The sequence below is a fragment of the Taeniopygia guttata genome, chromosome 4 (genome assembly GCF_048771995.1).
Source record: "Taeniopygia guttata chromosome 4, bTaeGut7.mat, whole genome shotgun sequence".
NCBI lineage: Eukaryota > Metazoa > Chordata > Aves > Passeriformes > Estrildidae > Taeniopygia > Taeniopygia guttata.
This window is the reverse complement of record NC_133028.1, coordinates 69,254,020-69,268,351: the sequence shown is the minus strand read 5'-3', so window position 1 is coordinate 69,268,351 and position 14,332 is coordinate 69,254,020. Positions and strand designations below refer to the sequence as shown.

Below are 14,332 nucleotides of genomic sequence, written 5' to 3'. Positions count from 1 at the left end.
TTTAAATAGTTGCCTGCTCCAAGGGAAGATGCAACTTAGCTTCTCTTGTCAATGTGAGAAAATGTTACAGGTGTATTGAAGTGCAGTAAAGTGGAAGTCCATGTATTACTTGTAGGCAGCGTTTTAAGGAGGTAGCACCTGTTTGATCGCAGCTTTCCTTTTAATAAACTGTTTTTTCTAGACTGCTGTTACTTGGCTGTTCATTTCTTCTCTAGCTAACTCTGTGAGCAGCAGTGCTGTTCCAGTGATGACACCTACTCCCCTGCTCGTGTTCCTCTGCTGTGGTAAGCTTGTTCTGGAAGTTCGAAGCTACTAAGTACACGTAGTAGTAGAGCAGAATGTTGGAAGAAATACCTAAAATGTGCAACACTGCTCTAGCAGGGGGACGTGTTTAAAAGATCTATTGAGATAATTTAATTTTCAAAGCCCAGGGCAGTAGATCAAGTAGCCCCCTGCTAGGGAGTCTATGCTGCAGGTTTGTTATTTTCAAAGCATGGTAGGACTCCAGCTCATGAAGTGAGCTGGAATGTGAAGAGTTTGCAAAACAAGAAACAATGTGTTTCTCAAATACAAGCAGCACAGTCTAGCAGTGGCCCCATGGCAGAAGACTTCACTTAAGACTCCTACCCCAGCCCCCAAAAGAGAATTCTAGTCTCACTGAATTTCTTATAGAGCTCATTGTCCAGTGCAGACAATTTATTAACTGGAACTATGCTTCCAAAAGCATAGATTGGACTAATCATGTTCCCCCTTAACTAGAGTTCCACTCAGGCTTTTTCAATTGTAATGCAATCATGCTTCCACAAACACTCTTAAATGCACAATACAGGTCCCAGCACATTACAGCTTGTATTTCTATCCTTCCATCCTTCAAATTTAATAAATGGAATTAATTCTGATGGCTAATGAATAAAATTATTTTGCCTCTTCCATGTTTGTTTCTGTTGTACAAACTCCTACTGCAGAGATCACTGGTTTATGTTTCAGTTATTTTAAGTGACTTTGGTACTGAGGGGAAAAGCAGGTATCTCTCCATGGTAGGGGGTGAGTAGGTCCTTGCTCTGCAGCCCTTGCTGCCAGGTAGGATCTAGGGGCCACACCTTTCATTGTGGTTTGGGGACTGAGGCTGCCAAGCAGCTCTGTGGCACTGGGTTTGACAGCCTGTTACCTTGCAGTGCCTGGAGCAGAGTGAAGTGCACTTACCTGGAGCTGCGAGCAGCGTCACTGCTTTGCTGATGTCACCGAGAGCCAACACCACACACCACTTATTACAAAGTCAGACTGAATTTATTACTCTTGGGCAATTTAAAAAAAGGCAGAAGACAACATCCGGACATACTGTTACTTAGAGGGGCAGCAAAGCTTTGTATAGTTCATATATGTAAAGTGATCAAAACATAACCATTAGATCCTTGCAGTCCAAAGGAAGGACAGAAACTGGAAACATGAACTTTCTGCAGCTTGCCCCAGTAAGTGACTGGTATTGCAGAGAACAACACAGTTACAGCAACAAACATCTCTATAATGATTTAAGTTAGCTGTTTACACAATGGTGCTACTTGATCGTTCTGACAGAACATGGAAGCAGACTAAGCTTTCCACAAACTGAGTCATTAGTGAAACAATCCCCTCAGCACTGCATTTTTTAGGACAACGCTGTTGTAAAAAATGAAAAAAGGAAAAAATGTACAATAGTACATATAGTTTTATAGTAAAATGGTATCTGAACAGATTCAGTTTTCCTTCTTTTGTTAAAGCATATAAGCTTTATAAAATAGAAACCTTCCAAAGGTCAATTTTAAAAGCTTAGAAGAGGCTTTGCTAATTCTAAAGTAACAGACAAAATACCATTTTGCTCCTACAAGATATGTGTTTTATTTTACCTCAACAGTTTTAGCCTTGGAAGGTGAGCCATGAACTCCACTACCATGTTCTGTGTAAACCTCCACCAGTCAACTGAAGGCTCCCCCTCGGATGGGAATGCTCTCATTCAGCCCGTGTTCTATTAGCTTGATGTCCTCCAAATCATCCTTGATGATGCTGATTAGGTGACTCAGCCCTTCTTGCTGCTGCTTCAGGTGCTGCAGACAGTTCAGAAACCAGTGTGAGTATTGTTCAGCTTCACAGACTTATTAGGTAATATTTCTGAAAAGTGTCATGACTGGTGGCATTGGCACACTGATAATCCTGGCATCATTTCTTTGAGGAAGGAATAACAGCATTTCTGTACTAATAGCCTATCTCCACCAAATGGTTTTGTACAATATCTTGGTGCCCTAGCACTGAGACCAATTATAAGGATTACTTCATCAACCAAGGCAAGAACATGGCATTCCAGATCCAGACAGTGTGTGTCTGGCTTAAATGATAAAGTTCAAAGGGTAGGCCAGGGTTCTACCCAGTAACACTTACTTGCTTGATTTCCCTTAAGAGGTCTGCATCTATGTAATAGCGCTCTTCAGCCCGCACTGCTCCAAAGTGGTTCTGCATCCTGATCTGAGACATGAGCTCATTCAGCCTACCCTGGGAAGACAAACAGGCTTCAATCAAACACAACTCATTTACAGCTGGTACAGCTTCAGCATCTGCCATTCCCTGAGTCTCCAGGGCTGAAAGTATTGCTGTTCATTCAATTTTTAGATGTTCCAGAAGACATGCAAAGGGTAAGCGACTCCATTATTTCCAAGAACTCAAAACTACTGGAATACCTATTGGCTATTCAGCAAAGAGCATGATGCTACAACCTATCACATTGCCAGACCTTCCACAATGAATAGATGCACATGGTTTGGAAAACTGACATGTTTTTAGTGAGGAAACCCCAGAGGTGTTAGCCAAACTCTGTCAGCCACTCACCTTGAACTGCGTGGGTGCATTAAGTTCACACTGAATTGTATCCAACTGTACACGAAGCTGCTCCTCATCTGCTTGAATAGCATAGCCACTTTTCCTTTGGATCTCCTGCTTTATTAGCACCTACAAAAGAAGCCTTTGACGTTCATTAGAGAACACTTGGCCCATCCGTCTCCCCACCAGTCCATCTACATCTTTTTGTCCTTCCTTCAGCCTGTTTCTCACTGGATTTGCTCTGTCATTTAGTCTGCTGCTCTAAGACCTCAGGGCAGTCCTGTGGTTTTGGGTAAGTGAGAGAGAAGATTACCAAGTATGGTAGACCTGAGCTTTCCCTGACAGCTCTGCCTGGTACTTAAATGAACACCTGTTAGCTGAAGTCAGAATAATTTTCAGCACTGGCCTGCACAAGATGGAACAGGTTCTTCTTCCCTCTGAGACTGTTTGTGGCACTAGACTGTGTCAAAGGACTTATTTAGATTATCCCTGTTACCTGCAAAGTTCTGTGTGAAAGCGCCATCAGTTTCCTTTTGTACTGTGCAATTTTTGCCATAGTTGTCGTTTGGTTTTTCTGCAGCTCACTGATATCTTCTGATATTATCTGCAGAAGAGATAGGAGTAAATTGGAAGCCAGAGAAGTTTTTGATAACACAACACAGTAGGCCTGATTTAAAACTGGGAGCTTCATGATGCTACACAATACAGCAATTTGGTGTCTTTGACCCAGATGATTTTAGAAAGCTTTCTTCTACCTCTATTGTTCTGCTTTATGCTTATTTTCATACACAACTGAGATTTTCAGAAGGCATTGGAAAATTGGTTGTCCAAAGTTAAAAGTCCATGCCAATACAACTTAATGGAGCTCGTGTGGATTAGCCTGTAACAAAACAGTAAGCCTGAACATGAAACAAATGAAAGCCCAACCAATCTGCTCAGTTTTTGGGCAAAGATCTATTTAAGGGATATTTTAAGAACATGGTTCATGTTTCTGCTTTGAACACACAGGGGCAGGTGCATTTAATAGCACATCCTTTGTCAACAGCAAGTCACGATAAAGATGAGCACCCTTACATCTAATCGAGTTTGATGCTGTTTGGTCATCTGATCCTGGACTTTCAATCTTCTCAGCAGTTCCTTGAAACCCACCATTGGTACAGGAATAAGCCTAGAACACAAATATTTCTTACAACATGTTTTTATACTGGACACATGATAAGATTTAATAATTATGAACAGAATCTAATATAAAGTCACAGATTATGTTGATCTTTTATAAATTAATAAATAACCATATCTTCTTTTGCAAAGTTCTAGAGACCTCACTATTCCAAACAACCTGTTCCTTTTTCATAAAGAAACCAGCCCAATTTATCTGAAACCACTGGAGGGTACAAAGGTGCAGCACATTCAGCAAGAAAGAGAAAAAAACCATAATGGTTGCAAAAAATAAGTCACAATAACTAATCCATGTAATGGAGGACACCACACCTCCAAGGAACCCAAGTAAGACTCTTTATCCTGACAGCTCCTAAGCGCCTAAATGGGTAAAGGGATTAAGACCGGCACTTCCAGTAATCTTCACTGCTTTCAAGGGGATCAGCGCTTGGCCAAGTTCTACTCAAGTAACTTTCTTTCAAGTTTCCTGAAGGGTACTATGCAATTATTATCTCCTTCTCCCCTGTTCAAGCCTTGTTGCAATATTTCAATACTTGGACACTATTTGACTTACTTATCAGGATCAGGATTATCAACTTTGGCTTGTTCCCATATAATTGGATCAACACCTAAAAAAAAAAAAGGGATTCTTAGTATGGCTATCTGAGACATGTTACACCTGCTAACCAGAAAAAATGCTGTGAAATACACAAACCCTATGAATCATACTAACCCAACTGCTGGTTACACAAATTAAGGTTAATTAAAGGGTAGCTCTTTAAAAGTCCTGGTCCTGAGCAGCGGCAGTAAATTCAGACCCAAAGGCTGTCAAGCACTGGTTTGAAAGCAGGGAAAAGGAATAACCCATAGGTGCTCCATTTGGATTATCCATATTTAAAGTCATACTGCTCCCACTATATGCTGTATTTGGGTCATCTGTCCTTTTAAAGTTGCTTATTGTGTGCAATAAATAAATATTTTAAAAATCAGTAACTAAGTATCAAATCAGTTGGCAAAATAATCCCAGTAGGAGTTAGCTCTGACTTTTCTGCAAGACGAGGTCCAGTACTTTTTCCAATCCAGATTTCATAACTTTTCATATCCTAAACATGGACATATATAAAAGCTATAGACACAAAGGTAAGTAATTTAATCAAATGACATGAAAAGCCCTTAAAGCTATATGTGCAAAGCTGTCTGTGGCGGCAGAGGCAAGCTAAGAGAGCCATCTGAAAACTAGCAAATGAGTACAAGACACGATTATTCTGATTTTTAACTTTTCTTTTTTTCTTTTCACAGGTGTTTTCCAGCAGGCCGACACCAGCTTTTCTCCCAGAGAGCCCAAAAGGCCCAGCCCACGCACCGGCAGGAGGGTTCTGCAGGAGCTGCTTGACTTGTGCTGGGGACAGCTCTGTCCTGGCCATGGACAGGCTGACCCCCAGCTGCTGCAGGGATGATTTGATGTTGGCTTGCTCAAAGTGGGCATAGAGGGTCGTTGCGGGAACTCTCCTCGAGGTGCCGTTGGGCGAACGCTCCACAATGTAAATGATCACTTCTGTCCTAAGTGAGGCAAAATGCAGAATGTTGGGAAAAGGCCAGCAGCACAAAGGAGCTAACACAATACACAACCACTCAAAATCCAAGCTATCACTTCTCCCAGATAACTTTTAACTTCCTTTAGCTTAGTGAGATGTAAAGTACCAGTAGCTGCAGGGTTTAATGCAGCAAGGGAGAGAGAGAAAAGCTGTAAATACTATTACATTCTCTGCTCCCCCCAGTTTTACCAACCATACTGTAAGGTGATAGCAGTACTACATTAAGATAACCTAAAATCGCTGGAAAGGTACTGGACTTAATGCCAAAAGAACAACTATATGAAGGAAGAAGAGATACAAATCAAACTTAGGATGAACAGTTCTAAAATCAAGGAGAAGGGGAGACAGTAGACTTAGGCACCAACCCTTTCTAACATGCAATATCAACAGGCAACCTGGGAATGTCACGTACTGGTCATCGGGCATCGTTTTAACACCTTCGACATTGACAGTGAGGGTCTGGTTTCCTCCCAAAATTTTATGTAGTGATTCTACGAGCTGCTGCTGCTGGCTTCGAATATCTGCTTCTTTTCTGTTAAACACCAAGACCACGAGGCCATCTTCATCTTTGTTGTTGGGCATTAAACTGTAACCCACAGCCTGCCAAGGAACAAATAAAAAATTACGGTATGTTACTTAGCAAATGCATATCCTTGTGGCATGAAGGGAAGGAGCTCCATTTTTAGAGCAACTGGTTCAAAATTTAACTCACAATTTATTCAGAGCTGCACAAACATAAAATCAATCCTTTTAAATAAATCTTTCACACACCCATCAGTACAGCAGCTTTTGAAACAGTTTGGATTTTTACAAGTTCCTAAGTATCCTTTTCGCATCAGGGGTGTTGCTAACACAGCAGAGCTCACAGCAATCAGGAACATTTTACAAACTGTCTCTTTTTCCAAATTGCAAATGGAACCAGAGGATCAGACTTTATTACAAGCAAAAGCAGAGTGGCAGCCTTCACCTCCTCTTGCCTACCAGCTCTCACCCCAAGCCGGCACTGGTGATAGGGTGGAGAGCAAGGGCTTTGTGAGGCCCTGACACTGCACGTGGGTGGGTGACCTGCACCTTTCCCCTTGTGCAAGTTCAGCTGAAGAGAGAAATGAGTTGGGACGTGCCCAGCAGCCCAGTTTTGTTAGCAGAGGGTAATCCCCTGCCATGGTGAGCCTTGCAGAACCAGCCAGCCTGCCACGGAGCACAACAGCAACAGCCAAGGAAGAATTTGTTTTTAAGCACATGACACCTCTGGTATTTCTGTTTTCAATAAATAACTCTTCCACGATCTCTTTATGCAACACAGCATTTTCAAACTAGAACAGATTTATTTTACTTCACTGTGGTCCTTCAAACAACAGCCCGTAACACGTACCTTAGCAGCATACATTTCTTGGTCTGGAGCTGCATGCTTCTCATGTGTCCTAGAGCTGGAATTGTGTACAAGTGGAACCCTTCATGTAATGCTTTTTTTTAATCTGATGCCAGGTGTTTCCAGAGGCAGTAACCAAAATAGCTTATGACACTCTGCTCCTATCCCTGTGCCACCTTCTCCCCTATTTTTTGCAGGCATCTTCCACTGGTGGCACAGATGGAACTTGTCAGTATTTCACTTATGGCACTAGAATTTCATTCATGGCATTAGAAACGCTCCAGTCACAGGGACAAGAGTAAACCTAGTATCTGGCACTGTTTAATCTGAAGACTCTTTTTAGTAAATGAAACTCTAAAATAACTGATTTTGCATCACACAACTTATAATGGGCAATTTTTCAAAGCACAGAAACTGTGAAAGCAGTTTCAGACAACAACTTACAAGAAAATAAGCTTTCAGGTGCATTGCCAATAAAATGTTCAAGGTAACACTGAAAAAGGTGACACAAAACCAGACATTTGTTAGGCAGGCACAGTCGCTACAAAAATGTTACAGAAATCTCGTAATGTATATAATCAACACTAGACTTAATGCAGTATTAACCTACATTCAGGACACAAAGTTTGCACTCCAAAGGATCAGCTCAGGGAAGGAGGGTATCACCATGCCTGCCCCAAATCCCCTTACAAGCCTGAGGCTTAGCAAGACAGTCAGCAGGTGCAGGATTTGTGGAGGATGGAGTGCCACAAATTCTTTGTCAACATGAGAAGCAAGATCTGGAACTGCTGACGACTTCACACAGGGAACGGAGTCAGCATGAGCACTGGCAAGGATAAAGGCTGGCAGATTTTAAACCTGGCACAGGCCAGGTTCATAGAGGGTTATTTTAATCTAGACAAAGCAATGAAGAAAGACCCTGAAGTTCTTATTCCAAATGTTCACAGTTTCTTTCAGACAAGAAGGTTATTTTTAATTGTTTCTGTCTTATTGTAACATACACAGACACACATTAAAATTAATTTCCACAGATCTGTTCGAAGTACACACACACTAACCTGAATGCTAGCACATGAAATAGTTACTTTCATGATCCACATCTGGGCTCATTATCTAGTCCCTCCACACCACCCAGATTTCCAGCATCTTCGAACCTTTTAATGAGTATGCATCAGAACTGTGCAGATTACCTGGAAAAATACTGTTTCAGAATACTCTTACCAGTGACAAACTCTGGTTTAACACCCATGAGCTGCTCAGACTCAGCAGAGTAAGGGCATCGGCGCCCTCTGTGGGCAGCTGAACCATGCCATACCTTAAACCGGCAGAAGGGGTTTTCCTGCGTGAACTCCACCGGAGCGATGTTGTTGTTGAAGTACCCTTTGCCCGTGCCCCAGAAGGCCTGGAGCTGGTTCCATTTGGCCAGAATGGCGTCCCTCTCATCTCCCAGCAGTGTCGGGGCCGAGAGGGCGCTGGCTGTGTTGATGAGCTGGTTGGACTGAGCGGGTGTCTGGGCAGGCTGGTTGAACAACCCGGTGCCTAATGCTGGGTGGGATGAAGAGAAATAAATGAACTCCTTGACCAGCCGTGACCATGTTAGCACCTACAACCTCCCTACCACCAGCATCACTTCTTATCATATTCTGACAAGCAAAACAGAAACACTGAATAAATAAATGAATTAAAATCAGATCATGTTTCTTAAGTGTCTTTTTACAGCCATTCTTCATCTACAACAGAAGTTCCTGAATGCTACATTAGAAATTTTTTTTTTTTTTTTTAATGAGACACCTGTATTGATCCATGTCACTATCTGGCACCCTTCAATATCTAAATCTGACAGGCAGGCTGGCTGTTACAAATTCAGTGGACTCAGAGCCTGAAGCTGCTTATTATCTAGCTCCATTTAAATTATCCTCAATGCCTTTTTCCTCCTTCTTCTGGTAATGCTGTGACTGCAACATCAGTTCTCTAACTACATTCTACCAGCATTAAACCAAAGGGGTAAATATTGTTGGAACCTCAAGCGTGAAGCTCAGGGACTCGCTTGAGCTCTAGTTTAAGCATTAAACAGCCTCCTGTTACAATACACTTCTGCCCCACTACCCCAGCAACTGAAGATGGCAGTCTTGTGCTTTCACTGCTAAGGGATGGGTAAATCAAAGGCCATACTCACTGGTCTGCTGCTGCTGCTGCTGCTGAGTTCCAAAGCCTCCAAAGCCTAGCCCAGTTCCCAACCCACTGCCCAAGCCAGTTCCAGTTCCTGTGCCAAAACTGGTACCAAATCCAAAGCCTTTGTTCTGGGTAGCACCAAAGAGTCCTGGGGAAACAAGCACATGATTATTGAGAAGAAGAGCGCAGCAGCCGTGTAATCCAAAGCACTCCTGGATTTGCTCTGAAGGCAGTGAGCCCCTCAGTCCCTTACCGCTGGTGCCGGTGTTGGTGGGAGCAGAGAAGCTGAACGCCGGTGCTGCGGTGGTGGTGGTGGTCCCAAAGCCTCCGAAGGCACCTGCCAAACAGACTGTGGTCAGGCAGCGGCACACGGCCCCGGAGCTGGGCACAGCACGACAAGCGACCGCACGCCTCGGGTGTTACGGGAACAGGTGCTGACAGACGGATGGCACATGGCACAAGCATGTAGTTCACAGTGAGCAGGGGGATTGAGTTCATTGTCCAAGAAAATGGGGGACAAAACACAGACCACAAAGCCAGAACTTGTATGGTGTGTCATGAAAGCAAACAAAAAGGCAGCAGTCCACTGACATCTTGTTCCTTTACCAGAGGGATCTGCTTTCTTGTGTTCACACACAACTAACAGTACTATTTCTTACATTCCTTCTCAGAAATACTTCTGGTCAATGTCACTGCTAAGTGTGTAATAAACAACTTGATATTTTGTGAACTTTACAAACAGTCCTAACCTCAGGAAAAAAACCAAAGCCTGAGGCCAGATACACACAGTCCCTGTGCTTATAGGCAAAATTTACAGGTAAAATTCTACAGGGTCTTTTTTTTTAAGCCTGCCTTCCACAGGTTTTCAGCAAAAGCAGTCACTAGCCAGCAGGAGAGGACCTAAGTGAGCACCTGAGCTCCAGCGGTGCCAATGGCACTGGCCCAAGGTGCAGCCTGCGGAGCACTGACCTGCCTGGGAAACCAAAGTCTCTGTGTTTCACGCTGCTTTTACAAGTGCTCAAACAACAAAAGACAGTGTGCTACAAAGGATTTGTCACAAAGATGCTGTCTCTCCTAACTCACATGTCAATAGAAAAAAAAAAAAAGGTTCTTTAGATCTACTACACTCACGGTCCTCCTGTCCACAAAAAAAATGAAAAGCATAAATCAAAACTGATATGCAAGTGCATTTTATGTCCACTCAGCAAAAATCTTGATGTGAGTGGGCACAAGAAATTGTTCCCTGTAACACCCATGTTTCAGTCCTGCCAGCGAGCGGGACACCCTGGCAGGAGCACCAGCAGATAACACCATTTTTAGGTACCTTTGTACCCACTGTAAATTTAGTCATCCTTTCTTGAAAAGGGACCTGAGAGTACAAATTGAATACCAAAGTATCAAATTAAATATCAAATGGCTACCCACGGTGTCTTCTGGAGCAGCTCAATGAAGCCAAAGAAATCCAGCCCAAGAGTGTTCACAGCAAATAAACCCAATGAGACCGCTGGAGTGCACAGAACAGATGAGAGGCGCTGACACAGAGAGCGATGACACTGTGGGATGGATGGAATTCCTATACGAGCAGCAGCAACGGGACCCCCCCGGCTAATTCCACACCAACAAGAGCATTAGAAATCCATCTGGTCCGGTGTTTTTATAGGGAATGGGAAATATTTGAAGTGAAATGACATCAGCTGATGGCTCAGATCTGCTGGATCTCCATGGGGCCACAAAGGGCTTCCTTAGCCACCCCACCACTGTGCACCTATGCCATGCAGGTCTCCCTGGAGCACGAGCGTCCCCGGAGAGCTGGGGCAGGGCTGGTTTGGGATGCAGGGCAGCTTTGGGGAACAGGTCACAGCTGGGCTCTGACTTCATGCCGGTCGTATACAATTCGTTTCTGCACAGAAACCATTGAGGTGTGGTGCGTTCATGACAGCCAACGCAAGGCTGATGAGGAGACACGGGGGAAGATGAAAACATGACCGCAGTAGTCCAAGAATCTCATGTCAGGAAACAGGGGAAAGCTGGGATTGCTCGGGATGACCTGGATTCATTCCCGTTTCAGAGACTTTTGGCTATGGGGTTATTTTTCCTCAAAAGCTATTCCTTGAGAATTTAACAGGCAAAACCCCTCCAAGTCTGTGGCTCTCCAACCCATTCCATTTCCAGAGCTTTAATGGCCAGTCTTCACTGGATATGAGGATTAGGAGTGGACACGTATCCCCAGTGAGGGATGTAATTCTTGGACCCCTGCCGGTAACATTTACCACACAACACGTATTTAGGCATTATCTACCTGCGCTCGCCAGACTGTTACCAAAATTGAAAGGTGGAGTTGAGGTAGTGGAAACACCGAAATTCCCAATATTAAAATTCACCGCGGGATTAGCAGTTAATCCGAAACCCCCAAAATTAAACCCACTGGCAGTGGAGTTTGCAGTTTCAAGCCCACCAAATCCTGACAAGCGGGAAGCAGAAAAAGAGCAAGGCAACATTAGTTCTGAGTGAAAGGCAGGCCCCAGGAAAGAAAAGCTGAAGCATTTTTCCATCCCCATGGGCAAGACAGGCATAGTTACAGACAAGAGTAAAAGGTATTAACTGGCATTAAACATTAGTTGTTGGACACAAGGAGGACAGTTAAAAGCTTCACACAGTGCTGCTGTAAAGACATTCTTTTTCAATTATACTGTGCATAAAGCAGTAGCATTTCCCCACCTTATTTCAAAGCCATATCTCTGTGATTCAAGATTCACATTAACAGTAATTTTCAACAGACTGAGACTGCTCAGTGCAGCTGCATTCATCTTAAGTGTAACAGATAGTAGCAAAATTAATTAATAAACTATCAGGAAGGCAAGAGTAAACCATCTTCACACAGATAATACACTCAGATACATGACAGCAGAATAACCATGAAACTCAGCTCCAGCCTTGCTGGATTTACTGATGCGCCCAGCACCCCCTGGAAGCAGCTGAAGCAGGTTCATGCTGGACGGACAACGGGAAGTCCTGAGGTGTGATCCCAGATTTCCCTCTGATATTGGTCTGTGAGTGTCATAAACCTTGCCACAGTGTACAGGCAGCACAAGGTGATGTTTTACTTTCAGATGGGGCCAGAAAGAGTGTGTGTAAAAGAGACAGTAAAATTCAGGCTGACTAGAGCAAAGATGAATCCTGTCCCAAAGACTTGTTTGGAGCCAACAATTAATTATTTTACTAAGTGAGGGCAAGAAAAGCTCTGTCCTACACTTCACCACGACTGACAGTGACAAAAGCAGAAGGGGAAAAGTCTAACTTTACAAGTCAACCCCTGTCTTTTACCTTGCTAAAAAATGAACTTCCAAGGGTATCTCGTCCAAACGACGAATTTATTGCAATCAAAACGCCGATCCGAGCCACCTCATCACAAGCGCCTCAAGAGCGACTCCCGGACCCGCCGGGGTCCGCGCGAGGCGCGGGACGGTGCCTCTGAGGCGGCCGCGGCTCTCATTGGCCGGGGGGCACGCGCTGCCGGCCACCGCCGCTCCCATTGGCCGCAGGGCACGCGCGGGTCCCTGAGGGGGCTGCGATCCCCATTGGCCGGGGGGCACGCGCGGCCCTCTGAGGCGCCCGCTGTTCTCATTGGCGGGGGGGGGGGGCACGCGCTGCCCGCTGCTCGGCTCCCCCCCCCCCCCCGCCCCTCCGCGCCCCGCTCCCTCCCCCCGCTCACCGGTCGGGTTGGCGGCCCCGGCTCCCGCCGTGGCGCTGAAGTTGAAGGCCATGGGGCCGATCGTGGGACGGCGAGCGGAGGCCCCCGCGAGAGGCGCGTACGAGCCCCCGCGGCGGGTCCAGCCACGAACAAAACCGGCCGCACGCGCCGCTTTTCCGCCGCCGCCGCCGCCAAAGCGCTTCCGGGTGGCGCAGGCGACGCGCGGTGACGCAATCGGCGCGCGCCAGCGGGCTGTACCACTGCGGGCGGCGGGACGGGAGCGCAGGGAGAGGCTCCATGTCCCACGGGGCGGAGGGAAATGAAGGGGAAGAAGGGCAAGCAGCTCTTCCCTGAGGATCGGGGGCATTCCCTGGATTTCCCACAACACTGGGACCGCAGTGCCGCCGTCCCTTTGGGTGTGCCCGCTGTAGGAGCTGGCGGGCAGAACTTGGTAGTGACGGCTCCCACAGGCACCCCACGTCCATGAGGGAACAGCTGGCCATGGAGGTCATGGAGTCTCCCTCTCCGGGCACATTCCTGTGGCAGCTGCACCCAAAGCATCCCACGATGCTGTGAAAGGCAGAGCATAGGCAGATTCCAGAGCGTTTTCCCAGGGTTATTCCCAGAAAACAAGATTTTTGGGGTGACAACGCTGTCACAGAATCCCAGGAGGGCTTGATTTCAAAGGCACCTTAAAGCCCATCTTGCTCCTCTGCCTGCCATGGGTGAGAAATGACCAGATAATACTGGCTTTCGCATCTATGTAGTAGCTCATGCATGTCTTTGTGATTATAAGTATTTAGAATAGTATTGTTAAAATAATACAATCTATCACCTTAAGCATGCCCTGTGATGCTTATAGAAATAGTGGTGTAATCAATATATCTGTATCACTTATGGAAATAATAGTGTGATGAATGTACTGTGTTATACACCTTAGCAAAACATAAGATGTAAAAAAATAAGAGGCTTTTGTGTAACTAAAAGCAGTGTAAGGCCATCCACTGACCAGCATGTCCAAGTGATAATCGTGACACAAACCAGAGCACCAGAGGATAATTAGAGAATACTATGTTAAATTTAAGGAGGACACACTAAACACTTATCAAGGGATGTGAAACAGCAGGATGGAGAGTCGAGAAGAAATAAAATATATTGACCTGACACCCGGGATGTCATGGAGATAAGCTGGAGTGTGAAGCAGTCAGACAAAGGAGCTCCCACAACATCAGAAACACTGTCTGTACAACAGCAGGGTATTCTTTGGCCAGGAGCACCCCAGTGCTGGAAACACAGTCCTTGTTTTATCTTATTACTATTAAACTTTGAAAAATTCTAAGCAGTGAATTCTGGTTTTCACACTTGGCAGGGCCACCTTCCACGATCCCAGGCCGCTCCAAGCCCCTTCCAACCAGGCCTTGGACACTTGCAGGGATCCAGGGGCAGCCACAGCTGCTCTGCAGAATCCATTCATGGGCCTCCCCACCCTCACAGGGAAGA

The 14,332-nt window shown here is 45.2% G+C and overlaps 1 protein-coding gene across 3 annotated transcripts; it reads right to left on the bottom strand.

The window, feature by feature from the left end:
• Nucleotides 1-1,265: 1,265 nt before the first annotated feature.
• NUP54 (nucleoporin 54) lies at nucleotides 1,266-13,311 on the bottom strand. 3 transcript variants are annotated; one of them, XM_030272187.4, is made up of 13 exons: nucleotides 12,854-13,214; nucleotides 11,441-11,602; nucleotides 9,395-9,478; nucleotides 9,146-9,289; nucleotides 8,285-8,514; nucleotides 6,013-6,200; nucleotides 5,369-5,565; nucleotides 4,580-4,634; nucleotides 3,922-4,015; nucleotides 3,344-3,451; nucleotides 2,857-2,976; nucleotides 2,413-2,523; nucleotides 1,266-2,081 (listed from the first exon to the last, which is right to left on the bottom strand). In XM_030272187.4, the coding sequence occupies exons 1-13, from the start codon at nucleotides 13,197-13,199 to the stop codon at nucleotides 1,953-1,955; spliced, it is 1,968 nt and encodes a 655-aa protein (XP_030128047.3). In that variant the 5' UTR covers nucleotides 13,200-13,214; the 3' UTR covers nucleotides 1,266-1,952. The 3 variants fall into 3 exon arrangements, 2 of the variants coding, with proteins under 2 accessions (XP_030128047.3, XP_030128048.3); XR_005980293.2 differs by having other exon boundaries at nucleotides 1,640-2,081; nucleotides 2,857-2,989; nucleotides 12,854-13,311; XM_030272188.4 differs by lacking the exon at nucleotides 11,441-11,602.
• Nucleotides 13,312-14,332: the final 1,021 nt, after the last annotated feature.

Excerpts from the sequence above, each read along its gene's own strand:
- NUP54 (XM_030272187.4), bottom strand. The coding sequence starts at position 13,199 with ATGCCCCCGATCCTCAGGGAAGAGCTGCTTGCCCTTCTTCCCCTTCAT. Across the intron at positions 6,201-8,284 it reads ACCCCTTCTGCCGGTTTAAG|GCTGTGGGTTACAGTTTAAT; the intron begins GTATGGCATGGT and ends GTTCCTTGGCAG. Across the intron at positions 4,016-4,579 it reads GATAATCCTGATCCTGATAA|GCTTATTCCTGTACCAATGG; the intron begins GTAAGTCAAATA and ends TTTGTGTTCTAG.